Here is a 23,762-nt window from a genome sequence, read left to right as displayed (position 1 = left end):
TGGAACCTACCGAAGGGAGACTTTGTACAAAAGTCGATTGCTTGGGTACCTCTGTCCCATTCGTGTTTCAATCGTGAAGCAGTTGTGTTTGCATGGGTGTGTTTCGGTTTGAAGGGTGGGATATGGCGTGAATTTACTGGGTACAGAGGAATAACACCTGTGACCTCAGGAATGGCAACGCATGGGGGGTATCATGGGCGAAACAGTATACTCTGTTATGTCCATGGTACTGCTCATGTCTATAGGCGACGATTACCACTTTCCATCAGGTGAACCGTCAGCTTGTTTGCCATTCTAAGTTGTATAAAAAAATCCTATATTATTAATGACGATAAATGTAAAAAAAAACAAAAGACAATAGCAAGTTATTTAGCATTTACTCTTAGTCTCAACATAGGTCATAATTTGATTTTCAACAAATTTTATTCGTGAATCATTACAGAAATCGTACTCATTTTTTCATTGTAAATAAATTTGAGTTTTAAATTGTTTTTAAGTAGGTAGATATGGATTACTACACAAGTAGCGTTTTCAACTTGCAAATTTTTTATTCTTCACTACAAACTACATTACTAATAAGACTACGGTAACAATTGCTAATTTATAAATTCGTAACATGAAAACTGTTGCAATATACAACAAGAAATATGTATGGATGATACTAAACTTAGCCTATGATATTTTATCGAACAAAATGCGTGAAACTTAGTTTCGTAGTTAACATTTTGCATCTCGAACAAAATAAGTTATAACAACTTACAACAGTCATTTGTTTACTCACTATAAAATATATCTCGTACTTTCATTTGTTTCATAAATTAAATTTAAATACAAAAATATTGTACAAAAAGAACTAGTTACACCAGAGGATCGTTGGAATCGATTTACGATAACAAAATTTGCACTGAATACACTATTCCAAGTGGCTAGTGGGAGTTTAGCTGATTTATGTTACTATTTCGTTCACGTTTACGTCGATAAAGTTCATATGGAAATCTAAGCTTCCGAAACCAACCGCTAGAGGCTCTGCTTTCAATACAAATTATCAAAGTAAACGTTGAAGCAATAATAACCTAAATCTGTATTAAACTCGCTTTAGGGGCATTAGGCATAGATGCCTGTATATTAGTTCCAAAGAAGTCACACTGGTGGCATGAGGTTTATTGCAGCGCTTGTCTGGTGGTGTTGGGCAGGAGAAGGCACATTAGGCCGCCGCTGGCCAAGAGTACGGCGACGATGAAGGTGGGAGCGGGGCAGTAGGTGTCCAGTAATGCTGCTATGACCACGTTACCGATTATACCGCCCAGTCTAGCTGCTACCATAGACACTGCTACTCCAGTTGCACTGTAATTGAATTGGTCCACATTATTTGTCGAAACACCTAATTCCATTGTTAAGTATAAAAGATGAGTAGATGATTCTCACGGTTTCACTTTGCGAATCATTTTTGGAAAATTATGAAATGCAGTAAATTAACATCGTATAAGCAATATATGTTAAATTTCTTATATGTTATATATGTTTTATATGTTAAATTTCATTTTTGTAGGTCTTTTGCTTTTGAGATTGCGTTCAAAATTACCATTTACTTATATATTACGCATGCGTATTCGATTTACCTACCTAATATTAAGAAAAAAAAATTCTAATCATTCTCCTTTTATCCTTTATTCTGAGGAAAATTGTTCAGTGTCATGAAAACTCAAATAGACCCTTAAGTGGCGACCCCGTACGGGCAAACGTTGTGTAGGAGGCTGGGGTCCGTTGTCTCGAGGGAAGCCAGACGCAGTGCTAAGCTGGTCTAAATTAGCACTACTTTAATAAAAAACGTTTTGTAGGACGATCCCCCGACCAGATGGAGTGATAACCTCAAATGCATTACAGTGAGTCAGTGGACGCAGGTGGTGCAGTGACGCAGGCCTATGTTCAGCAGTGGCCAAATAATGGCTGATATAATGAAATCAAAATCGTTGATTATACAAATATTGTTACACGCATGATATAATTCTCACCGTAAATTGGTCGGGAAGACTTCGGTGATGAGGCAATCGAGCGAGGCGTTACCACACGATATCACTGAACTGAAGATGGCGCTCACGATCAAATTGTTTGTCTTGTTGTACACAAAGTACATCGCGGCCGAGCATAAGCCCGCCGAGAATGTCGCGAAAACTGGAATACAGAAAAAATATATTTAAATCAAATTAATATTTCAAATGTATATGAATAGCCAATGGAATTGTGTATGAAAAATCGTTCGTGTGGTCCTAGTATAGAATAGGCTACCCCTTCTTTTCCTGTGGGTGTCGTAACAGGCGAAGAAACTTAATGGTAAAGGAATGGGCAGCAGCGTTCCTTTTAAAACATCTGTAAAAGCATAGCAGCTCTTACTAACTCGCCTGCCAAGCTTGGCAACTACTGGCAAAACTCCCTTATGGAGAAGGCGTTTGAAGGAAGGGGAAGCAGTGGACAAGTAACGGCTTAAATGCTGAATAATAATGAATAGTCAAATCTGAAACTACCAGAAATAGCAAAAAATACTTAGTATTACTTAAATATTGGTTCGTCTTTGGAGGACATCGTTCAAAATTTGCTTTGTTTTAGAACCTTGGTGTTGTAGCAATTTACAACACTACTGATGGTCGCGGGTTCGATTCCCGTACAATAACCACAACTAACAAGCTCTCTTAACTCTGTAAAATGTATCCACCTATTCTAGACGGGCCTTGGCGTGCCTGACGTCCTGGGCAAGTATTTGAGTCCCTCCCCCCTTTCACTTCTCAAACGACGTAAAAAATATAATCGGGGATCTGCGCTGTTTATTTCAAAATTTGATGCGATTTTTTAAAGAGCCTACATCTAAGAGTATAGCTATCCTTTCGGATTTCCCCATATAGGGCACCTCTTATCTCCCACCTACTATAAAGCCAGTGTTACAATCGTATTATATGCTTACCTAAGAAAAACTTCCTGCCAAGTCTATCCATGCCAAGCACGGCGAATATGTTGGACGGTATTGCGGCGGCGACGGTGATGAGCGACTCCATAAACACATCGGAGTGTATGTGTGCATCGCACGCGACCGAATCCGAGTGCGTACCCTGGCGGGTCACGTACGCTGTCACTTGACAGATGTCTGCGGGCGCGTCGTCGTGAGTGCGGGACCACTCGTCGAAACGGTTGAACATCTCGGGGAACCACATCATCAGCCCGTAGTACCTGGCATTTAGCGCTAGATCAGTTTTTTACGCTTGGAGAATGAGTTGAAAATGATAGCCTTAGCCAGCTTTAACATTTACGTGGTAATCATAAAACTAATCCCATGCCCACGACTATTTTGTACTTAATAGGCAGGAAATCACCTCTCATGTAAAAGTGGTAACCATCAGACCTTGCGCGTGACGTATCTTTTGTATTTACACTTAATTTCAGTATAAAACGCCTAACAGTTGTATGTATGCCGGAGTTTATGCCTCTTTTCAATAAGTTCTAACATGAATGTCTCAGTCATCAGAAAACTAGAGCAAATATGAGATTAGATAGTACCTACCATTAGAAACCATAATATGCCTCATATTTTTTTATCTCAATGTTTATATTTCAACTATTTATTGATCATTGTCTAATACAAGACCCTTCATCTAATTTTATACCACTGAGGTGGCAAACAAGCGTACGACCTACCTGATGGCAAGCGGTTACCATAACCTATGAACGCCTGCAATAGCAGGGGTATTACGCGTGCGTTGCCAACCCTGAAGAAACCTCTTTACCCTTTGAAGAACCCCATGCTGTATCTCTTAAAAAATCTCGACAGCTCATTCCAATCATTCCATAACCTGAGCGTAATAATCTACTGACTCCCTGCTCATTTGAAGCCGACGCTCCTTCTAGTGAGGGATCATACCTAATAGAAATAGCTATACGTAACTAGGTAGCTTACATTGCAGACTTACCCAATATGAAATGTAAAGTTGATTGTGATAGAGATCGTGGTGAACTTGAGTATCGGCGGTACAAATAGTTGTTTACTGTGCTCCACGATGTCGCTTAACATTTTTTTCATCTTCGATTTAGGCTCTTTCGGCTCGATTTGTTTTTCTGGCTTTGTGTTAACTGGTTCGTCGATCAACAATTGTTTTACTGGGTACTCCTCTTTACTGCGGCCCGTGTTCATGAGGTAGATGCTTCGGAATACTTCAAGTGCATCCTCTTGGCGACCCGTCATCAATAAAAACTTGGGGGATTCTGGTAGGAGGAACAGTAGTGCAGCCACCAGAAACGAAGGTAGTGACATAACTAAGAGGAAGATTCGCCACGAGTTATATACGAAACCACCAGTTACGCCACCGATTTCTGTAATAAATTGATATACTTATTTTTTTATACTGTGTCAAAACATCAGATCCCATCTGATAGAATACAGTTGTTTTTCGCATATTGTAGTTATCTAGTAGGTAAGTATAAGTTTGTTTCTCTGTATCTTAGGTTATTAGATCTCTCGCATGGATAAGGTACTCATAATTTACTGTAAAAATTTTGAAATTCGTGTTTTTATAGTACCTATTTGTTTTTTGTATTTTTTTTATACCACTGAGATGGCAAACAAGCATACGGCCCACCTGATGTTACCGTAGCCTATGAACACCTGCAATACCAGAGGTATTACGTGTGCGTTGCCGACCCTGAAGGAACCTCTTTACCCCCCTTTTGAAGAACCCCGACAGGGAGCTCATTCTACAACCTGAGTGTTCCTGGGAAGAAATATCTCTGAAACCGCGCATTTCCAAGCGATTCAAAAAAAAAATCTACGCGCTTTTTAGTTTACATGTGTGACTTGATGAAAATAAATTTTTAGTTTAATGACCATAAAGATATTTTTTGTATATTTTTAAATAAATTTTGCTTGTTAAAACATATTTCCTATGACAATTTCATCTACGAGTGAATTATACTCACCAGCTGGAATTATGACCCATGCTAGACCGGCGACGAACAAGTTGCCCAACGTCCAGAAGGCAGCCATGAAACTCAACATCGCACCTCGTTTCTTTTTAGGCTGGAACTCCGCGAAGTATGACCATATCACGGGCCCAGAACCACCCAACCTGTATTGTGCAAATCATCATGTATTATTATTTATTTATTTATTTATTTACACTTTATTGCACCAAGTAAAAAGAGAAATAACAAATACTATGGTCTGAAGATGCATATTATATTTTATAATGTTTTTTTTAATGGTTTTTTATGCTTTTATAAAATAATAATAATATATTATTTATTTTCAGGTTTACAATTATGATTAAAATTTCCTTTTAATTAATTAATTACAATTTTTACATTATTAATTATACAAACTATTATTATTATTTTTAAAATACACATTAATTACAAAATACTAATTTAAATTATTTGATTATAAATTATAAAATTTTCACCGCGACTTCGTTCGCGTGACCAGGATATTTTTACTGATCAGTATAAAAGGAAACCTATATCCTTTTCTTCAGCCCATAAAGTACGTGTATACCTAACGTCCTATTAATTGGTTAAACCGTTAAAGCGCTATAAGATACAAACAAATTCACTTTCACATTTATAATATTAAAGTAAGGATTACACTAGCTGTTTTTCGCAACATCACACGCGAGTACCCATTATCACCAATTTCTTTAAGAATTTTAATAACATATATGTATATATATATATATATATATATGGATATATCAGTAAAACTACAGAGTACTTAAGGATAACACAATCCTCAGGTATTAGAATGTATGAATCGCACCTATGGGCATCCCAGTATATTCTTTGATGTTAGAACATACAGATTATATACTTGAAAAACTTTACCTCTTAAGATGGTCATCAAAATGTAAGACAGGAAATATAATTTCTTAGTTAATCATTACTAGGTACCTATGCTACATAAGGTTCGATTTTTTTTTTTAATAGACTAGGCCAGTCTGTCTAAAAAATATCCTTAAAAAAATGAGATTTTGGTATATTTTTAGTCAAAAGACCAGATATATTGCGAAATGGATATTAGGTACTTATATGAGTGAGCGTAGCAGATTCGATAATGAAAACTTAGCTTTAATAATGCTCAAATAGAGCAGAACGTAGACCTAGTATAACTATGTACTGACAGACTGGCAATGCAATCACAATAAGACAGGAAAAATGGTTACACTAGTGTGCGTGTTTTACAAATATGTGCACATGACAGTTCTAAATTTATATGGAATTGAAGTTGCAAAAATAGTAGGAATTCACGTATTTGTTATTATTTTAACATCAATTCATGGCCGTTTAGAACTTTATTTAGATTAAATTACATAGATATTGTTTTTTTTGCACTAATTCTTGTAGGGACGATATATTTCTGATTATTCTATGATATTACATTTAAAGAAATAAATGTTTACAGCGGAATTACGTGAATAATGTGCAGTTTTGAGGTTCTTTTGTTTAATTTGTATTATCTCCAGGTATACCTTAATTCTAATTAATAAGCCAAATCTTTTTGTAATATGGAATAAAACATTACGCCGACCCCATATAATAATTGGGATAAGGGTAGGAAGATGATGATGATACCTTAATTCTAACTTCAGAACGTAAAAATAATAGAACTTTTATTTATACTCCCATCAAATCAGCTTTGAGCTTATATTATGCAGGTAAGAGTTCTGCTTGTCTATCTCGCTCTTTACAGATATAATAAAAATATATGTTATTATGTTTTCTCTCTTTGACATTGCCCATCTATATACTTTATATAATAATTAAAGGATCTGAGGTCTCAAGTCCTTTGATTATAAAGTATATATTCCCTGAGCATAACAAATTGTTGAGCTATAAATCATACTATTTTGAAGCTCTTTATGCACTGGCTTAAAATTTTGTTTAATTAATCCATTAGATTAATCTATCTGTTAACTCATAATATAAAGTTTTCAAGGCATTTGGAAATATTTGTTCGTTATAATATCCAAGGTGGTTAACTATTTTGAATTAATGAGGAAATTATTTCATAGCAGTGGCTTATTTATAAGTACTCATATATTAGAACCATCGAATGTTTGAATTTTAGTTGAATTAGTGGGCGTCTATGTACCACTTAATGTTGATTTAGTGACTTAACAAAGTAACATGTAAATATCTACTAGGATAAGGTACTTTAACTCTTTATTAGAGAGTTAGTGTCAAACAAGAAAAACCAGTTGAATACATTTTCAAATATTAATATTTCGTAGCAAGAAGGTCGTTAGATAGGTAGTTATCTCATAATAGACGTACCTAAGATTCTATTTAAAAAAAATCAATCTGATGCATTTCATATTTACATATATTTCAGATAGAGCTATGATGACACCATATGGATTAATGGTGCCGGTGATCTAACGGTTTAACGTACCGCTTCACTTTTCGATAGTCGCGGGTTCGATTCCAACAGAATACAAACATGAGCATTTTAATTTTTATTGGTCTTAGTGTTTTCTATATATATTGTGTGCATTCACAAAAAAAATGTATAAGCGTTTTCATTACTTATCTTGTACCCGTAATACAAGGTTTAATTATGTGGTGCGAGATTAGATGGCTCTGTGTGAAAAAAAAATTAGTTGTGTCCCAGTAATTATTGAATTTTTGGCATACAAGTTATTTTTTATTGCCTGTCGCTCAGGGTAGATAGCCAAGTAAATTGGGATCCCAAGGTTTATACTATACAAAATTAGGTAAATTTTACCTATTGTTTTGCCTCTTTTTTACACTAAATTCTCAAGTGACGAAACAGTGTAAAGTAAATTTGTAGAATTTTACGTTATAATGAATAAAATTTTTTTTTAACACGTAATAATAGAATAGTAACCCCACTGTGCTATCGGTATACGCTAGCGGGGCACCAGTGAAGGACGATAGGTCAAAATGAAAAGCCAGAGCAGTTAGCCTATCGCGATGAACTCACGTGAAATGCAGCACGATGGTTTCCAAGAGTATATTAAATAAGGAAGTTAGGCTACCTAATACTAAAAAACGATACTTACGCGGCACCATTTATAAATCGGAAAAGCATGAAGAGCTCATAGTTCTGGCTGAAGGAAGACGAGACGATGGCCACGCCGTTGATCACAGAGATAGCGATGAGCACACGCTTGCGGCCCAGCGAGTCTGCCACGGAGCCCCACGCGTATGCGCCCACCATCATGCCGATGAAAATTATGCTATTCAGCCATCCCTGTAATTGTAGTAACAGGTGTAAAGTACAATTTTTTACAAAATTTTCGAGTGTGAACAAACAGTTTTCTTTGGTGGAAAATGGTAACCATTACCTAAAAACATGATCTTGAACTGCACCATGAATGAGTAATAAATAAGAGTAATTTCTATTCAAATAAACTGATTTATAAGCATTTTTGAACAGCCATTTTTAATAATTCTATTACCTATACAGAATGTAAGCTAAGAAGAGAATAACCAGGATACTGTGACGACCGCACTACCCCTCACTTCTATTCCTAAATAACTTCCCGAAGATTAAAATATTATGCCTCCGTACATAGTAATTTTAATATTTTATCCTTCAATCCTAAATATATGCAGCAGCTTGGTAGTAAAAAACTAAGAGTATTTAATCAAGAACCTCGTAGCGAATTTTGCATTTTCTCTTTACTACATAGTTATTTCTTGCATTTTTCATTTGCAAAATACTTTAGATATGTGTTGATACTTAAATATAGAGATTTTGAAAAACTTTAGTCATATTGATATTTCAGTATAAAAAAAAAAATTGTTGCAGCCAATGTCCCTGAATCTTACATTTTTGCTAGGTACATAGAAACCCTGCATAGTAGACACAGCTGTAATTACACAGATAAAATGTGAACAGCTGTTTATACGTATTTGATGTAGTAAAATTGAGCAACCAAAGAAAAAAAATATTAATAGTACCTACCTATTGCGCAACTAAACAAAGTTACAAATACAGAGAACATTATTTTACTATAATATTGCTTGAAGAGTACAATATAGTACAAATATATGCTATTGCTTTTTATCCCCAAATATTAATTCACGCAGACAAAGTCGCGGGAAAGAGCTGGTAATAAGTATATAATAAGAGACTATCTTTTTCTATTGGAAATTAGTGCTAAGTACGACTTCTGGTACAACAGTGAATCTTTTTATGTAGTGATATTTTCAACAATTTTTATGTGTTGTCGTACATACAGACACTAATTAAAATAAGGTTACGTTGAATTTTATTATTTCTTGTCTCTTTGTCTTGTTGTCTGTTAATTTTAGTGAAAAAAATACTTAATCTAGACTTTTCAACCCGTACAATTTTGTTATCATTATAAGTCTGTCCCATTCGTGTTTCAACCGTGAAACAGTTGTGTTTGCATAGCTGTGTTTCAGTTTGAAGGGTGGGCGTTGCGGCGGTGGTGATATGGCGTGAATTTACTGGGTACAGAGGAATAACAACTGAGTCCTCAGGAATGGCAACGCATGGGGGGTATCATGGGCGAAACTGTATCCTCTGTTATGTCCATGGTACTGCTCATGTCTATAGGCGACAGTTACCACTTTACATCAAGTGGGCCGTCAGCTTGTTTGCCATTCTAAGTTGTATAAAAAAAAAGTCCCAATGTCGATATAAGATTGAATCAATTGTTTCTGCCTACGTCTATGGCAGACAGACGTGACACATAGTATATGGGGAAGAGATTGTTAGTAATGGAGGTTAAAGGTCCCATTGCTAACAATGTACCCAACCAGGTCGTTCGTGCTGAATTCCAGGTTATCACGATGGGTTAATTGATCTGCCTTTTCATCATCACCTACTATCCCTTACTGGTGCCATCTCGTCGTATAGTGTTAACGCAGGATGGGTTATCATTTCATTGTTTTCCATTAAAAATTACACATATATGTGTATATATATGTTTATGCCAATAAATTTTTTTTTGTATATCGATGCTCCTAAACAGCGAATCGAAAAACCCAGCTTAATTATCTGCAAATCTAATTTGCTGTTATGAAGTCATACCTAAAAGAAGAGGTAGCAAATTTAATGAAATGTCAATATTATGTACTATAATATGGTATCGATGATGGAGTACCCACTACAAAATCAATGTCTCCTTTTAAGGAATTTAAAACAAATAAATGGTTTAGTCATTCAATAGTTGTGAATTTAAGCATCTATGAGTGAGATAACTGTATTTATGAATTTTTTTTTTATGAATTATATATTATGTTTATGAAGCAAATTAGTTAAGTTGTACGGGTGCATAGAATTTTAGAAAATAATATATAGCCTATTTTAGTATATAGGGGATTTTTTTAAAAATCGATTAAGTAATTTTTGATTAATCCATTATAACTAAACAATCAAATCTTTCTAATATTTATATAGATTTCATTGAAAAAAATATATGGTGCATATAAATAATTGCATCATAGAATTTTATAATTTATAATTGATAACTTTAATTAACATGTTTGTAATATGACATTGATTTACAATTCTGCGTCGTAACTTTATTAGTAACAGTAAGTACTAATTCGACATAAGTAAATTAATTTTAAGTATGCATGAATATTCATCTATAAATTCAGAGACTATAGATTATATTGCATTAGTAGTCCATATATAAATTATATTTTTGTTAAAAGAGTTTTTGAACAAGTAGGTTTTTTGCTTATAATCTAAGCAAAAAACCTACTTGTTCAAAAACTCTAGTTTCATGTTAAGAATATATCTCACAATATAACGCACGAATTGTGTATATATAATTGAATTGCGTATTTTTTTTATACAACTTAGAACGGCAAACAAGCTGACGGCCCACCTGATGGAAAGTGGTAACCGTCGTCTATAGACATGAGCAGTACCATGAACATAACAGAGTATACTATTTCGCCCATGATACCCCCCCATGCGTTGCCAATCCTGAGGACTCAGATGTTATTCCTCTGTACCCAGTAAATTCACGCCATATCCCACCTTTCAAACCGAAACACAGCCATGCAAACACAACTGCTTTTCGGTTGAAACACGAATGGTACAGAGGTACCCAAGCAATCGACTTTTGTATAAAGTCTCCCTCTGGTAAACATTCTACATCCTAAGCATACTTACGTTATACTTTGTGAAGACGAATTTCCTGTATTTCCGTGTTGATTACGTATTTATTTAATAATGATTTAATCAATTACACAAGTCAAATATTAATAATTAAAAAAAAAATTATACTAATCTTGTAAAGCGGAAATTTCTTACATGTTTGTAATGGATAAACTCAAAGACACCTCAAATAATTAAAAAAATATCTTTCACCAATAGAAAGCTACTCGTACATTATTAACAAGTAAGACGGCTGTATATATATTTTAAATAGAAATCCTTACGAAAATTATAATAACGTAACGTAATGTATCAAAATGTTTATTAAATCTAATGTAAAATATTAAATTATCTTTCAATCTAACTACCCGTGCGAAGCTGGGACAGAGCGCTAGTTAAGTTGTAAGTTAGTAAGAATTAACACAGTCAGCAAACGTACTTTAGTCTGTGTAGTGAGATCTAAGTCGCACTGCGCCGACGGGAGTATGAAGGACATCGAGATGACGTCCATCTCCTCTGAGGTGCTGACGAGGCCGCATACCGCCAACAGCAGGTAGTGGAATCGTCCATATCCTGTACAAACGTAAACAAACCCTCACTCGTGTCACACGGGCCAACTTTCCGAGAAACAGTGGCGTGTTTACGACGCGGAACAACGCAATAACTTAGGGAATGCTAACTGGGCAATTCATTCACAAATCGTCATTAGATATACAAAACCACGTATTCGGGTTACATACCTATTACGCCCAAGTTCCGTTTACATGTTATTTAATTACGTAATAAAATGTTTAATATCAGATTACACTTGCAATATTATTGTTTCTTTAGTAATCAGCAGTTAGTACAAAATAATAATAAGTAGAAATATAAAATATGAAAATAATAAAAAAGTAGAAATATACACATATCTGATATAAACAATCATAGTGTTTATTTGTTATTGTTAGTACTAGTCAGTCATTTGTAACTAATTAATTTTAAAAAGAAAAAGTTCTGTATTCAACTTCATTTTTTTCGCCAGTCTTGTGCCGATTTTATCATCAATTTTTGCAATTGAAAGAATTTACTCCGGTGTTAGTTATTGTACGATTAAGTAGTTGTTTTTATGGGTCAGACTTTCATCATCATCACCATCATCTCAGCCATTATTGGTCCACTGCTGAACATAGGCCTCCTCCATAAACTAGCACAAAGAACGGTCCCGAACTACCTGCATCCACTGACTCTCTGCAACGCATTTGAGGTCGTCACTCTGCCTAGTCGGGGATCGTCCTACACAGAATTTGTTCTTTCCTATCCTTTCTTCCCCATCGCTTATAAGTTCTTCAAACTATCATTATCATATTAGTTATTAACTGTTTACTGCTGAACAAAGATCTCCCCCACAAGGACGATTTTGCCAGTATTTACCATGCTTGGCAGATTAGGTTTTTGGTGATATTTTAAGAGGGCGCTGCTGCCCATCCCTTGACCGTAAAGTTCCTCTTAGTCGCCTCTTCAGTGGTTCATAGTAAATAACAATAGAAAATAATCAATTAATTACCAGTTAATTCGATAGCTTTCTCGAAGTCAGCCTTTTCCGAATTTGGACCTTTTTCCGGATCAGATTTGACTGGGGTCTTCAGGGACGGAACGACACCTGAAAAAAATAATATTGATTTATTTATTACATTTAGTATTGAACTAATATTATCAAGAGGAAAAATTAGATTTTTGGTTTTTAAATGGATAATACTCCAAAAATACTTAATAGATTTTAAGAATTCTTTCATTTGTCTGTGGAAAGCCATATTATTAGCGAATAACATGAGCTGTATTTTATTTTCAAAAAAGCCGTACTAAGCCGGGGCGGTTCACTAGTTTGTTTATAAAATGCTAAAAATGCAATTAAGAACAGAATTATAAAAGAAAATACAGAAGAATAAATATGAACTTAAAATAGGAGATGGAGAGATGGAGTCTTTATTCCGTATTGTAAATAAAATTTAGTAAAACATAGCTTAGTGAAAAATGTCGTGGATAAATAAATAAATAAATCGCACTATACTCAAATTAAATTTCTTAGATAGTTCAGTAATTAATGGACGGCCCCTGATCAGGAATTTATATAGCAATTTATTTATAACTAGCTTTCGCCCGCAATTTCGTAACCGTGGTTTTCAAAAATAGAAAAATCAATTAAATAGAATACCACTTCTAGTTGGTGTATCAAAATAAAAGGTATACATCGTATTTGAAGTCAGACTTTCAGCAACACAACTGTGAACCGCATTTGTTTTGGTGTATATTGTTCTTATCGAGAGTCCCTATTTATTTTTATTATTTATTAATTTTTCTTAAGTCTCATCTCTAATTAAAATTGTTTTATTAATTAATACAATTAGTTAGTGAGATACTCTACTCGATTAGTAATAACAATATTTGTAATAATCAACGAGCGAAATACGCCCTCGTAAAAACAACACCCAAATATTCCAAGAGACGACTTTTTGCTTATCGCATTACTGCCGAAATAGTATGTTTATGCTTGTCACATCCTGGTCAACTTTGAGAGATTGTTTGCTTAGATTTATAATTATAGCTAATTAAAAAAGTTTTATATCTCTTATTATTATCATTATTATAATTATATTTATGATTTTTTATAAGTTGGATTCATTTGTAAGTACTCGTCATAATTTATGTTTTTGGTTTGCAAAAAAAAGAATCTTGACAATATAATTATGATACCAACATAAGCGGAATTTTAAAAATAATCACCAAACCATTAAAGAGAGAAATAAACAAAAAAGCAATTAAAAGATTTTTAAATTGAGTTTTCGAAATGTGAACAAATTGAAAGTATTTTCTTTTAACGGGTGAAAATTGATTTGTGTCCTCGCTACCGGTATACATTATCGGGGCACCAGTGAATGAAATGAAGTGAAGATGAAGCAAGTCAGTTGGCCCTGATGACGAATTCATTCTTGGTTTCCAGCGGGAACCACGTGGAGATCGAACTGAGAGAGTGTATTGCTAGCAATGGAGCTCTTATACCCCTATACTAACAATTCTCTATATTATAGACTACATACTATAAATTATTATATTCACCACAACGGCAAAAAATTCAATAAACGCCTCCGATTATACTCAAATTATTCCATTTATTAATACATTATTCCTTAGGAATGGCATCACATAAAGTGTATCATGGGCGACACAGTATACTTATGTCCATGGTACTCTTCATGCTATAGGCGACGGTTACCATTTTCTATCAGGTGGGCAACTGAGGTAACAACCTAAACTTATTTACGGGGGTAAGCCAGGTAGGCCGTGCCCATCTCAATATTGTCTGCTCACACCAGAATTCGAGCAGGGCTTTCAGGTACGCAAAAAAATATTTTTTAATATATGTTTTTGTCGAGAGCGAGGTTTGTCCGGACCATTTTCTATCAATTTTATCCCCTTCAAAGGGACATAATGCACTTGTGGTTTCCACTGAGGTAACAACCTAAACGTATTTACGGGGGTAAGCCAGGTAGGCCGTGCCCATCTCAATATAGTCTTCTCACCCCAGAATTCGAGCAGGGCTTTCAGGTACGCAATAAAATATTTTTTAAAATATGTTTTTGTCTGAGAGTATATACGCGTCTTTTTAAGGGGCTACCCCACTGGAAAATAGTCTTATACGCCAATGGATAAAAGTTATTGGTATATGTATATTGTACACAATCGGTATAACGCATTCGTAGGGTTGATTTCTCTTCACTTGCCAAATTGACATGTCAATATTAGGGCCGCCTAATTGATATGTCAATAGACTACAAATCGTGTATTCGCACGGTTTGGGTGACGTTTCTTTGAGACTCTCACCTTCGACTTTCCAGGGAAAGTTGTTTATTTTCATAAACATCTTTTAGTAGATTTCGAATTATTGTTATTCCTATTTCGTTTTTTTTTTTGTTGTTTTTACGTAAAAAAAAATGTATTATTTTCACTCTTTCTCTCTCTCTCGAATGCGAGAGGCTTTCAATTTGATTGCATATTTTTTATATTTGTTCTAACTCTGTTAGTTGCAAACCGATTTACAAAATTCTTTTTTTATCTGAAAGGATATATTTACACATAAGTTTCATAGAAATTGTATCAAAATAGATTTAGTAGTTTAGTTTTTAGATAAAAGTTTTGCCACGATTGAAGCCAGTTTTTTTTTGTGGAACACAAAAACTAAAATTATTTTATCTATGTTAATAAATATATTGTAGTAAGTTTTTATAGACTTAAGTCTATAAAAACTTACTACAATGTTGCCTACTTAGGTAGGCAACAATAACATAATGTTTAACATATTAAAAACATTGACACACGACACATAAAAAAAATATATGACCTATAAAAAATATATTCACATAAATAATTAATACACGAAACGTATACATTAACAATTGTGGGAACTAGTCATGGATATTAACGTACCTAATCACTAGATGACTGTGGTTTGCTCATAAATATGTCTTTCAGTATTAGATATTATTTCTTTATATCAAATTTCTTCTTAATAGAATGGTATTACCATTCTACTTAAAAATATACTAAGTGATCTTATAAAACATTCATGTGTATTAAGAATAGAGTATTTATTCGTATCTCTACTAAGTGTAAAATCACATTTATCTGTCAATAAAATTATCAAAAACAATTGAAGATTTTTCAATGTATCTGGCTGAACACTTATAAAGTATCCTGAGAGCGAACTAAAATATCAAACATACTGTTCTCATTAAGCTATCACTAAGAACTTGAATTTTGATGGCAAAAATGTATTTGAAAAATTTGGAAGCAAAATAAGAAGTAGGTGAAAAGTTTTTAGTAGTACATTTATATGTAAAGTATTCTCTACCATATTAGTACAACAAAGTTAAACTTGCAATAAACATATAAAGGGAGACTTTGTACAAAAGTCGTTTGCTTGGGGGTACCTTTGTCCCATTCGTGTTTCAACCGTAAAGCAGTTGTATTTGTATGGCTGTGTTTCAGTTTGAAAGGTGGGATATGGCGTGAATTTACAGGGTAAGGAGGAATATCTGAGTCCTCAGGAATGGCAACGCATGGGGAGTATCATGGGCGAAACAGTATACTCTGTTATGTCCATGGTACTGCTCATGTGTATAGGCGACGGTTACCACTTTCCATCAGGTGGGTCGTCAGCTTATTTGCCATTCTAAGTTGTATAAAAAAAACATGTTTTAAATAATTTTGTTGGTAAGACTGATAAAATCCCTAATTAAATTATTTTCCAATTAAATAAACCAAGCACCTGAAACTTTTCTTTATACCTATGAAAATATATTTAAAAGTATTTTATAGGCAATTGCCTGCAGATCTGGCAAATAAATCAATGATTTTTAAAGTGTAGAATGTAAAATATACTAAGTACTTACTACTTACATTTTACAGTTTTATATGAAGTAGGCATGTTTGAAACTACTTTTATGCCACTATCTATTAAAAGAAATTTCAAATAAATATACGAGTATTTTAACTTTACTTATACAGCTACTTATTTTAAATGTTCACTTATCGCTAAATACGCCTAAGTAAGTAAATGTTAAGTATAGGAAATTGTTATGTAAGTATGTATATTTAATTTAATTTTAAAAAAACAGAAAATTTCTTACATGTTTCTTGTACAATTTCTACTATGATTTATATTTTACAGTAAATAGAAAAAAAAAACATTTTAAATAATATTCTATGGAACCAATCTGTAATTATATCCTTTAAAATAAAAAAATCTCAAATCGGTTTATAACTGACAGTTTTATGAGATACATCGGAAGTGAGAATTTACTACTTTTAAAAGGCGGTTGAAAAAAAGATTCTTGTCTTAGTTCAATATATTTACGCGATATCTTTCCGCAATTACAATAATTATTTTTTAGCTTTTTAAAGTTATGTGAGTCTATCAGGAAAAATAAAAAGAAATGGTATTGTTTATCTTTGTTGTTTGTTTGTTTGTAGAATCTTGTACATGTGTATGCTCAGATATCCAATTTTTACTCTAAATGGCATTTAATAAATAACTGGATTTTATTAAATAGGATGATATTTCAATCAAACTGATTGAATTACTTTGATGATTATCAATCAAAATTGGTTAATGTGAATTAATAATTCACTTTTAAGTGAACAGTGTAACATCGCCATGGTTAATTCCTGATGAATTCATCATGATAGGCTAACTGGCCTGTTTTCATTCTCATCGATCACCCTTCACTGGCGGGGCTGCCAGCGTATCCCGTTAGCACAGGCGGGTTTATCAGTTTTACCCATCAAAAAAAAAAAACATCGCCATTAGATTAATTTAGTGCTGCAGACAGTAACTGCAGATTATTATTACAATCCATAGATTAAGAATAGTCTATAGAATTAGTTTATTTAAAATTTTTGCATTGATTACACATATTTTCAATACACAATCGGGACTTAACGCGATGTAAAATATTTACAGGTTAATAGTCGTGACCACGACGTGGTGCAATCCACGTCGAAACGTCGGCAATAAAGAAATAAGTATAGTATATAGGTACTATTTACCTGTAAAGACTTTAACATCGCGTTAAGTCCCGATTATATATTTAAAGTCTACAGAATCGTCTAAAATAAATATGGCGGCGTAATACAATTAGCCGCTAAGAAAACTTACATGTCCACTCGTTTTAGTAAAAATAACGCTTCTCATTTTGGAGTTATTTTATGCTTAGTTAGTACCCTTATTCTAGTTTTACCTTAATTTGCAACAATGAGCATTAAATGCCTCTGACTATCCCATTATCGATTACGGTCGTCAACATGTTGATTTATTTCTTAATATTTTTTTATGTAACTTAGAATGTCAAATACGCTGACGGCCCTCCTGATGGAAAGTGGTAACTGTCGCCTATAGACATGAACAGTAATGGACAACAGAGTATACTGTTTCGCTCATGATACCCCCATGGGTTGCCATTCCTGAGGACTCAGGTATTACTCCTGTGTACCCTGTGTACCCGAAACAGTTATGCAAACACAACTGCTTCACGGTAGAAACACGAATGGGACTAAGGTGCCCAAGCAATCTGGTATAATAATATAATTTTACTAATGTAATAAAATCGTATCTAGACTGTGTTCACAGGATATATTTAAAAAAAATTAAAATAAATTATTTTTAAAAGATTATACATAAGAATCATAAAGTAAGACAATAATATTACATAATATAATTTTATTTTTATTGCAAATTTCGTTTATTTGTCTGTCTGTTTGTATTTCAGTTCAGTTCCAGTATCAAAATTAAATGCAAATTTCACAGTTACGTTCCTGAATGTTTAACTTAAAATCTAAGGCATTTAGTACCCTATCTAAAAAGGTATATTTAATACTGCGCATCACATATCGCCGATATTCCTAAGAAACACATAATTTTCAAATACGTATGTTATATTTTAAGATGTATGGTTCTATTTTATGTACAAGCTTAATTGCCTGATATAAATAAACAAATAAATAAATAATGTCCTCTCACCAAGGTCGACAGCTTTGGAACCTGGTCCGTTTAGTTGGAGGTTCCCTTTTACATCACAATCTGAAAAAAAAAACGAAATATTTTTATTTTACTAACAAAAATATTAAAAATCGTTTAAAATATTATAAGTATTATTATTCGTGTTCGTAGTATTATTAACTGTTCGTACAGCATTCATGCACTTAAACTGCCCGTTAACGACATGCTTTCCCAATGTATTAAGTTGACTGGAAGAGATCTCTTACAAAGATAAATCCACCCTTGCTTGTAATATTTATAAATGTATTATCTATAAAAAATACAAATGCAATAAAAATATATATATAATATGAAAGAAAGAATATTTAACGATTTCGCAAGAGATTTCTATTATGGGCATCACAAACCTTAAACATCACAACCATAAAACTTCTATAAAACCCATGGTACTCTCTTTAATTCTATAGGGGACAGTTACTATTTTTTAGCAACTAGATCATCGGTAAAATTACCAGCTTTTTTTTCAATCTAACGGAACAAACGATCAAGAACCTTAAAAATACGAGATTTCTCTTTTGCACTCTGATAAAACGAACTATAAACTACATTTTGAAACTTTAAACTATATTTTGTACTCTGACATATTTGTAAAAAGAAACATAATCAAAACCATAGGTAAACATGGTTAGCAATTTGGCTTTAATTATGATAAATTCGACGGGTATTGGTTACTGACGTCAATCAAATCATCGAATTCAATCATATGATTTTCCACAAATACGAGACATTTATTTATTTACAAGAAACATGGTAAGTGTTACAATAAGTATAAATCGTCATATTTCATTGAAATTTTAACTCGTAAGTCTTTAAAATTTGTAAGAAATACGTTGCCTAGCGTTGCTAATCTACAGTAAGTTTAGTGTTTCAAGTTGCAGAAAAAAAATACCGGCCTTATCATTAGACGCGCTGTATGGATGCCACCACATAACATAAAAAATGTATTATATTACCAAACTATACTACGACACGACTCTACAAGGTCTCTCAAAATGTTATCGTAATTAAATAATTAAACAGTTTACTTTGTAGCTAAACCTTTTTTTGATAATTTCAGAGCCGGTTTAATTGTCTGCAGTTATATGTAAATAGATGTATTTTACATTTTTAACTGCAAATATATCACATGTAACGACAGAATTGAATGACAATTAACTTCTATTACCATATTAGGTATATAGGTGATAATAGAAATAGTAGATGAATATAATTATTAGATAGTACTATTTTTTACCCGCAACTTCGTCAACTTCATTGGGATATATTCTCTGGCCGAGATAAAAAATAGCTATATGCTTCTTCATCTCAAACAGTACGTATACCATCATATCAGCCATTTAGTGTCTATTGCTAAACATAAGCCTCCCCATAGGGGTTCTGCTAGTAGTTGCCACGCTTAGCAGGTGGGCTGGCAACCGCAGTAAGACTTTGGTAATGCTTTAAGAGGGTCGCTGCTGTCCATCCCTTAACCATTTTGTTCCTATAGTCGCTTCTTACAACACTCACCGGAAAGGAAAAAGTGGTTCATTCTATGCCGGGAGCACACGGCTATACATATATATAAATATCAGATATCATAACGATTTATTATAAATGCTAAAGGGTAATAAGCAAACAAACAAACCCACTTTCAAGTTCATAATATTGGTAAAGATTATTATATTATATTAGTAATTATTACGTATATTGTGATTATAAATTCAATAATAATAATTAAAGTACATATTAACTCAGTACATTATAGGCTCATTTACTTGTATTTCTATAAAACAGATCCAGGCAAGATGAAAGGGCAGTATTATCAATGAAATCACTGTCAACATTTGTCTGTCTCTTTGCTTACTACTTCCAAATTATGCCACACGATTTCCACTTTATTAGATTTTTTTATAGAAGGTTTTTATATGTACAGTTTATACTTAATAAACATTTATATAAATAGATAATTACACTCCAGTAAAGCAGGATCAATCACTAGTTAAATATAAGAGGCATTCCAAATATAGAACGTACCTGTCACAATTATGTCAATCTTAATCTTTATTCATAAAACACAATATGTTAACTAAATCTGTTTTAAACATTGAATCAAATAGTGGTTAGTTCTAATGATATTAAAAATCATTAGTTAGCTCATATAGGATCATACTTCCGAATGGGTTACTTATAGTTTATTATTCTATAATTTTGTAAATAAAATGTTATTTTAAAATAGAACAATAATCTATAAAGACATAGTGATAGAACAGTCATATTAAATCACTTGCAATGGTTGCGAGTTTGATCCTTGCTCAACCAGAGGGAGACTTTGTACAAAAGTCGATTGTTTGGGTACCTCTGTCCCATTCGTGTTTCAACCGTGAAGCAGTTGTGTTTGCATGGCTGTGTCTCAGTTTGAAGGGTGGGATATGGCGTGAATTTACTGGGTACAGAGGAATAACACCTGAGTCTTCAGGAATGGCAACGCATGGGAAGTGTCATGAGCAAAACAGTATACTCTGTTATGTCCATGGTACTGCTCATGTCTATAGGCGACGGTTACCACTTTCCATCAGGTGGGCCATCAGCTTGTTTGCCATTCTAAGTTGTATAAAAAATAAAAAAAAAACACAAACATTCACAAACATATCAGACGGCCTACCATGAAGTGTTTTCCGAAATTTCGGAGCCAAACAAAACACAAATTTGATGTTAAAATTACATAATACATGCCGTTTGGAAATATTTAAAATGTTAAAATATTGTTCCTTTGGACTTTTATGATAGGATGTATGATAAACAAGATGTTAAACTCAATTTATTGGTCCGATTTTGGTATTAACAAAAACACGAAATTGAGTCCGAAATTTCGAAATTTCATTTCATGGTAGACCTGCTGTTTGAATTCGTATGGGTGTTTTCAAATATTGCTTAGTTTGGGACTGGATGACACTGCGCGATATGTCCAGGGTTATTTCTTTACTTTAGTTAATGACAATGAGTCATAACGTCCCACCCATACAGTTGCTTAGATCTGCACCTTTTCGTATTACTTCATAATTCTGAGCAGCGGCCGATTGTTTCAATTTCCAAGTAAATCGGCGAATATGACGCGCCGACACAGCGGAACGTTTTTCGCACGCTCTGTGGGTGGTGGCTACTGGGAACCACACTAAATTTCAACACATTTTTCCATCCGAGAGATTGTCAATATTATTTAGTTTTAATTTTATTAAGTGTAATCTCCAAATATTTGTAAGTAAATATATGTTCAATTAAAATTTTAATTTGTTTGCATCCACTGGTTGTGGCCTCAGTTCTTAGTTCATTTTCCCAGTTACAAATTTTTATTTAGAAATAGCCGTAGAAATAAATAATTATGTTTTTAAATTACCAATGAAATCTTTGCTTGTATCTAATAGTACCTATATAATTGTAGAATATTCGATGTGTATGAAACATTTAATTAATTTAACCAAACAGTACTCATTTTAAGAGACGCCACAATTGACGCTCGCGTCGCCACGCCGCGAGACTCCGGTCTCGGACTCGGAGCCGCCGCGAAAGTGACGAACCAAACAGTACTAGTTAGTAGTAATTTAAATCTAATTAATATTATTCCATTTAATTATACATGTGGTACTGTACTGATAAGTTGATGTACTGGGTGAAGGTATTGAGAGACTGTAAAGCTTAATTAGTTGATTAAATAAATAAATAAATTTTATTTAAGTACCTATGTGATTTACGTATCACAATATTAAATTTAGCTCAATGTTACAAAGTAAAATATGTCCAAAGGATACAATATAGGAAGTTATTAATAAGTCAACCTTTACCTCGCCATAACCGGAAACTGATTGGACTTGCCGGGAGCTATGTGGCCTTAAGTTGTTCAGATCACCTAACTTTTGTGACCATTGCGAGTACTACCACCTAATAATTCGGCAAATTATGCTGACTTAAACTATATTATATGTAACATGAAAAAACATAAACAGGATATCCTGTGATATGTATTCTACTGTATCCTTCATATGTTGTCATTTCTGAACAACAACAAACAAAAATAATACCTAAATATTTTGTCAAAAACTTTCTCATTACTATAATATATATAGATAAAGTTAGTAAATATATTTGGATATTTTTTTACCAGAGGGAGACTTTGTACAAAAGTCGATTGCTTGGGTACCTCTGTCCCATTCGTGTTTCAATCGTGAAGCAGTTGTGTTTGCATGACTGTGTTTCGGTTTGAAGGGTGGGATATAGCGTGAATTTACTGGGTACAAAGGAATAACACCTGAGTCCTCAGGAATGGCAACCCATAGGGAGTATCATGGGCGAAACAGTATACTCTGTTATGTGTATATGGTACTACTCATGTCTATAGGCGACGGTTACCACTTTCCATCAGGTGGGCCGTTGGCTTTTTTGCCATTCTAAGTTGTATATAAAAAAAATTGTTAAGTACTTAATCAGCTATAACGGATAAACGAATATAAATAAAATTTAGTACACAGATAGTTTATACTTGGATTAGCTACAAAATGTATGTATTATGAAATATTATTAGGACTTTTATACCGACTGTGTTATTAGTTTAATTTATTAATATTTGTTACTAATTTATTACGTATATATCTATAGACACTATGTATTATATAGTGTCACTATGAAGTACAAAACGCATTGTGACAGGTCACTTAGTGCATTCAATTAAACGCGCGTAGAAAAGTGGTTAAGGATGTGTACAAAGATTAAAATTAACCTACGTCTGTACCGCGTTTGTACTCGTAGTTAGTGTTAGTTGTATTTACAAACAACTCCAGCCAAACATCGTGTAAATTGGATAGTACAAAATTTATTATAACCAATATATATAGCTATTTGCCGCACCTCCCTTCACTCGAATTTCTTTTACACCGATTTCAAAAAAGTGTGTTCACAATTCGGTTGTATTTTTGTAATATATGTTACCTAATAACTCTGTCAATTCTTTACCACTTTGGATTTTTTTTAAAAAGATAGATTTAAATCAATATAACT

General features: G+C 33.4%; 1 protein-coding gene across 3 annotated transcripts in view; it reads right to left on the bottom strand.

Moving 5' to 3' along the window:
- Window positions 1-358: 358 nt before the first annotated feature.
- Window positions 359-23,762, bottom strand: part of LOC113510670 (synaptic vesicle glycoprotein 2B-like) — a 62,180-nt gene continuing 38,776 nt past the window's right edge. For all 3 annotated transcript variants that reach the window (XM_031907122.2, XM_026894162.3, XM_026894163.3), the window contains exons 3-11: window positions 18,696-18,755; window positions 12,687-12,782; window positions 11,580-11,713; window positions 8,058-8,248; window positions 4,960-5,108; window positions 3,957-4,356; window positions 2,957-3,219; window positions 2,013-2,172; window positions 359-1,344 (exon numbers count right to left, since the gene is read on the bottom strand). In XM_031907122.2, coding sequence (XP_031762982.1) covers window positions 1,161-1,344; window positions 2,013-2,172; window positions 2,957-3,219; window positions 3,957-4,356; window positions 4,960-5,108; window positions 8,058-8,248; window positions 11,580-11,713; window positions 12,687-12,782; window positions 18,696-18,755 — 1,637 coding nt within the window. In that variant the 3' untranslated portion in view covers window positions 359-1,160. The remainder of the gene's footprint in view (window positions 1,345-2,012; window positions 2,173-2,956; window positions 3,220-3,956; window positions 4,357-4,959; window positions 5,109-8,057; window positions 8,249-11,579; window positions 11,714-12,686; window positions 12,783-18,695; window positions 18,756-23,762) is intronic.

The sequence above is a fragment of the Galleria mellonella genome, unplaced genomic scaffold (genome assembly GCF_026898425.1).
Source record: "Galleria mellonella isolate WM207_F2 unplaced genomic scaffold, CSIRO_AGI_GalMel_v1 utg32, whole genome shotgun sequence".
Lineage (NCBI taxonomy): Eukaryota > Metazoa > Arthropoda > Insecta > Lepidoptera > Pyralidae > Galleria > Galleria mellonella.
Note: the sequence above shows the minus strand (reverse complement) of the source record. Positions and strands in the feature narration are given on the sequence as shown.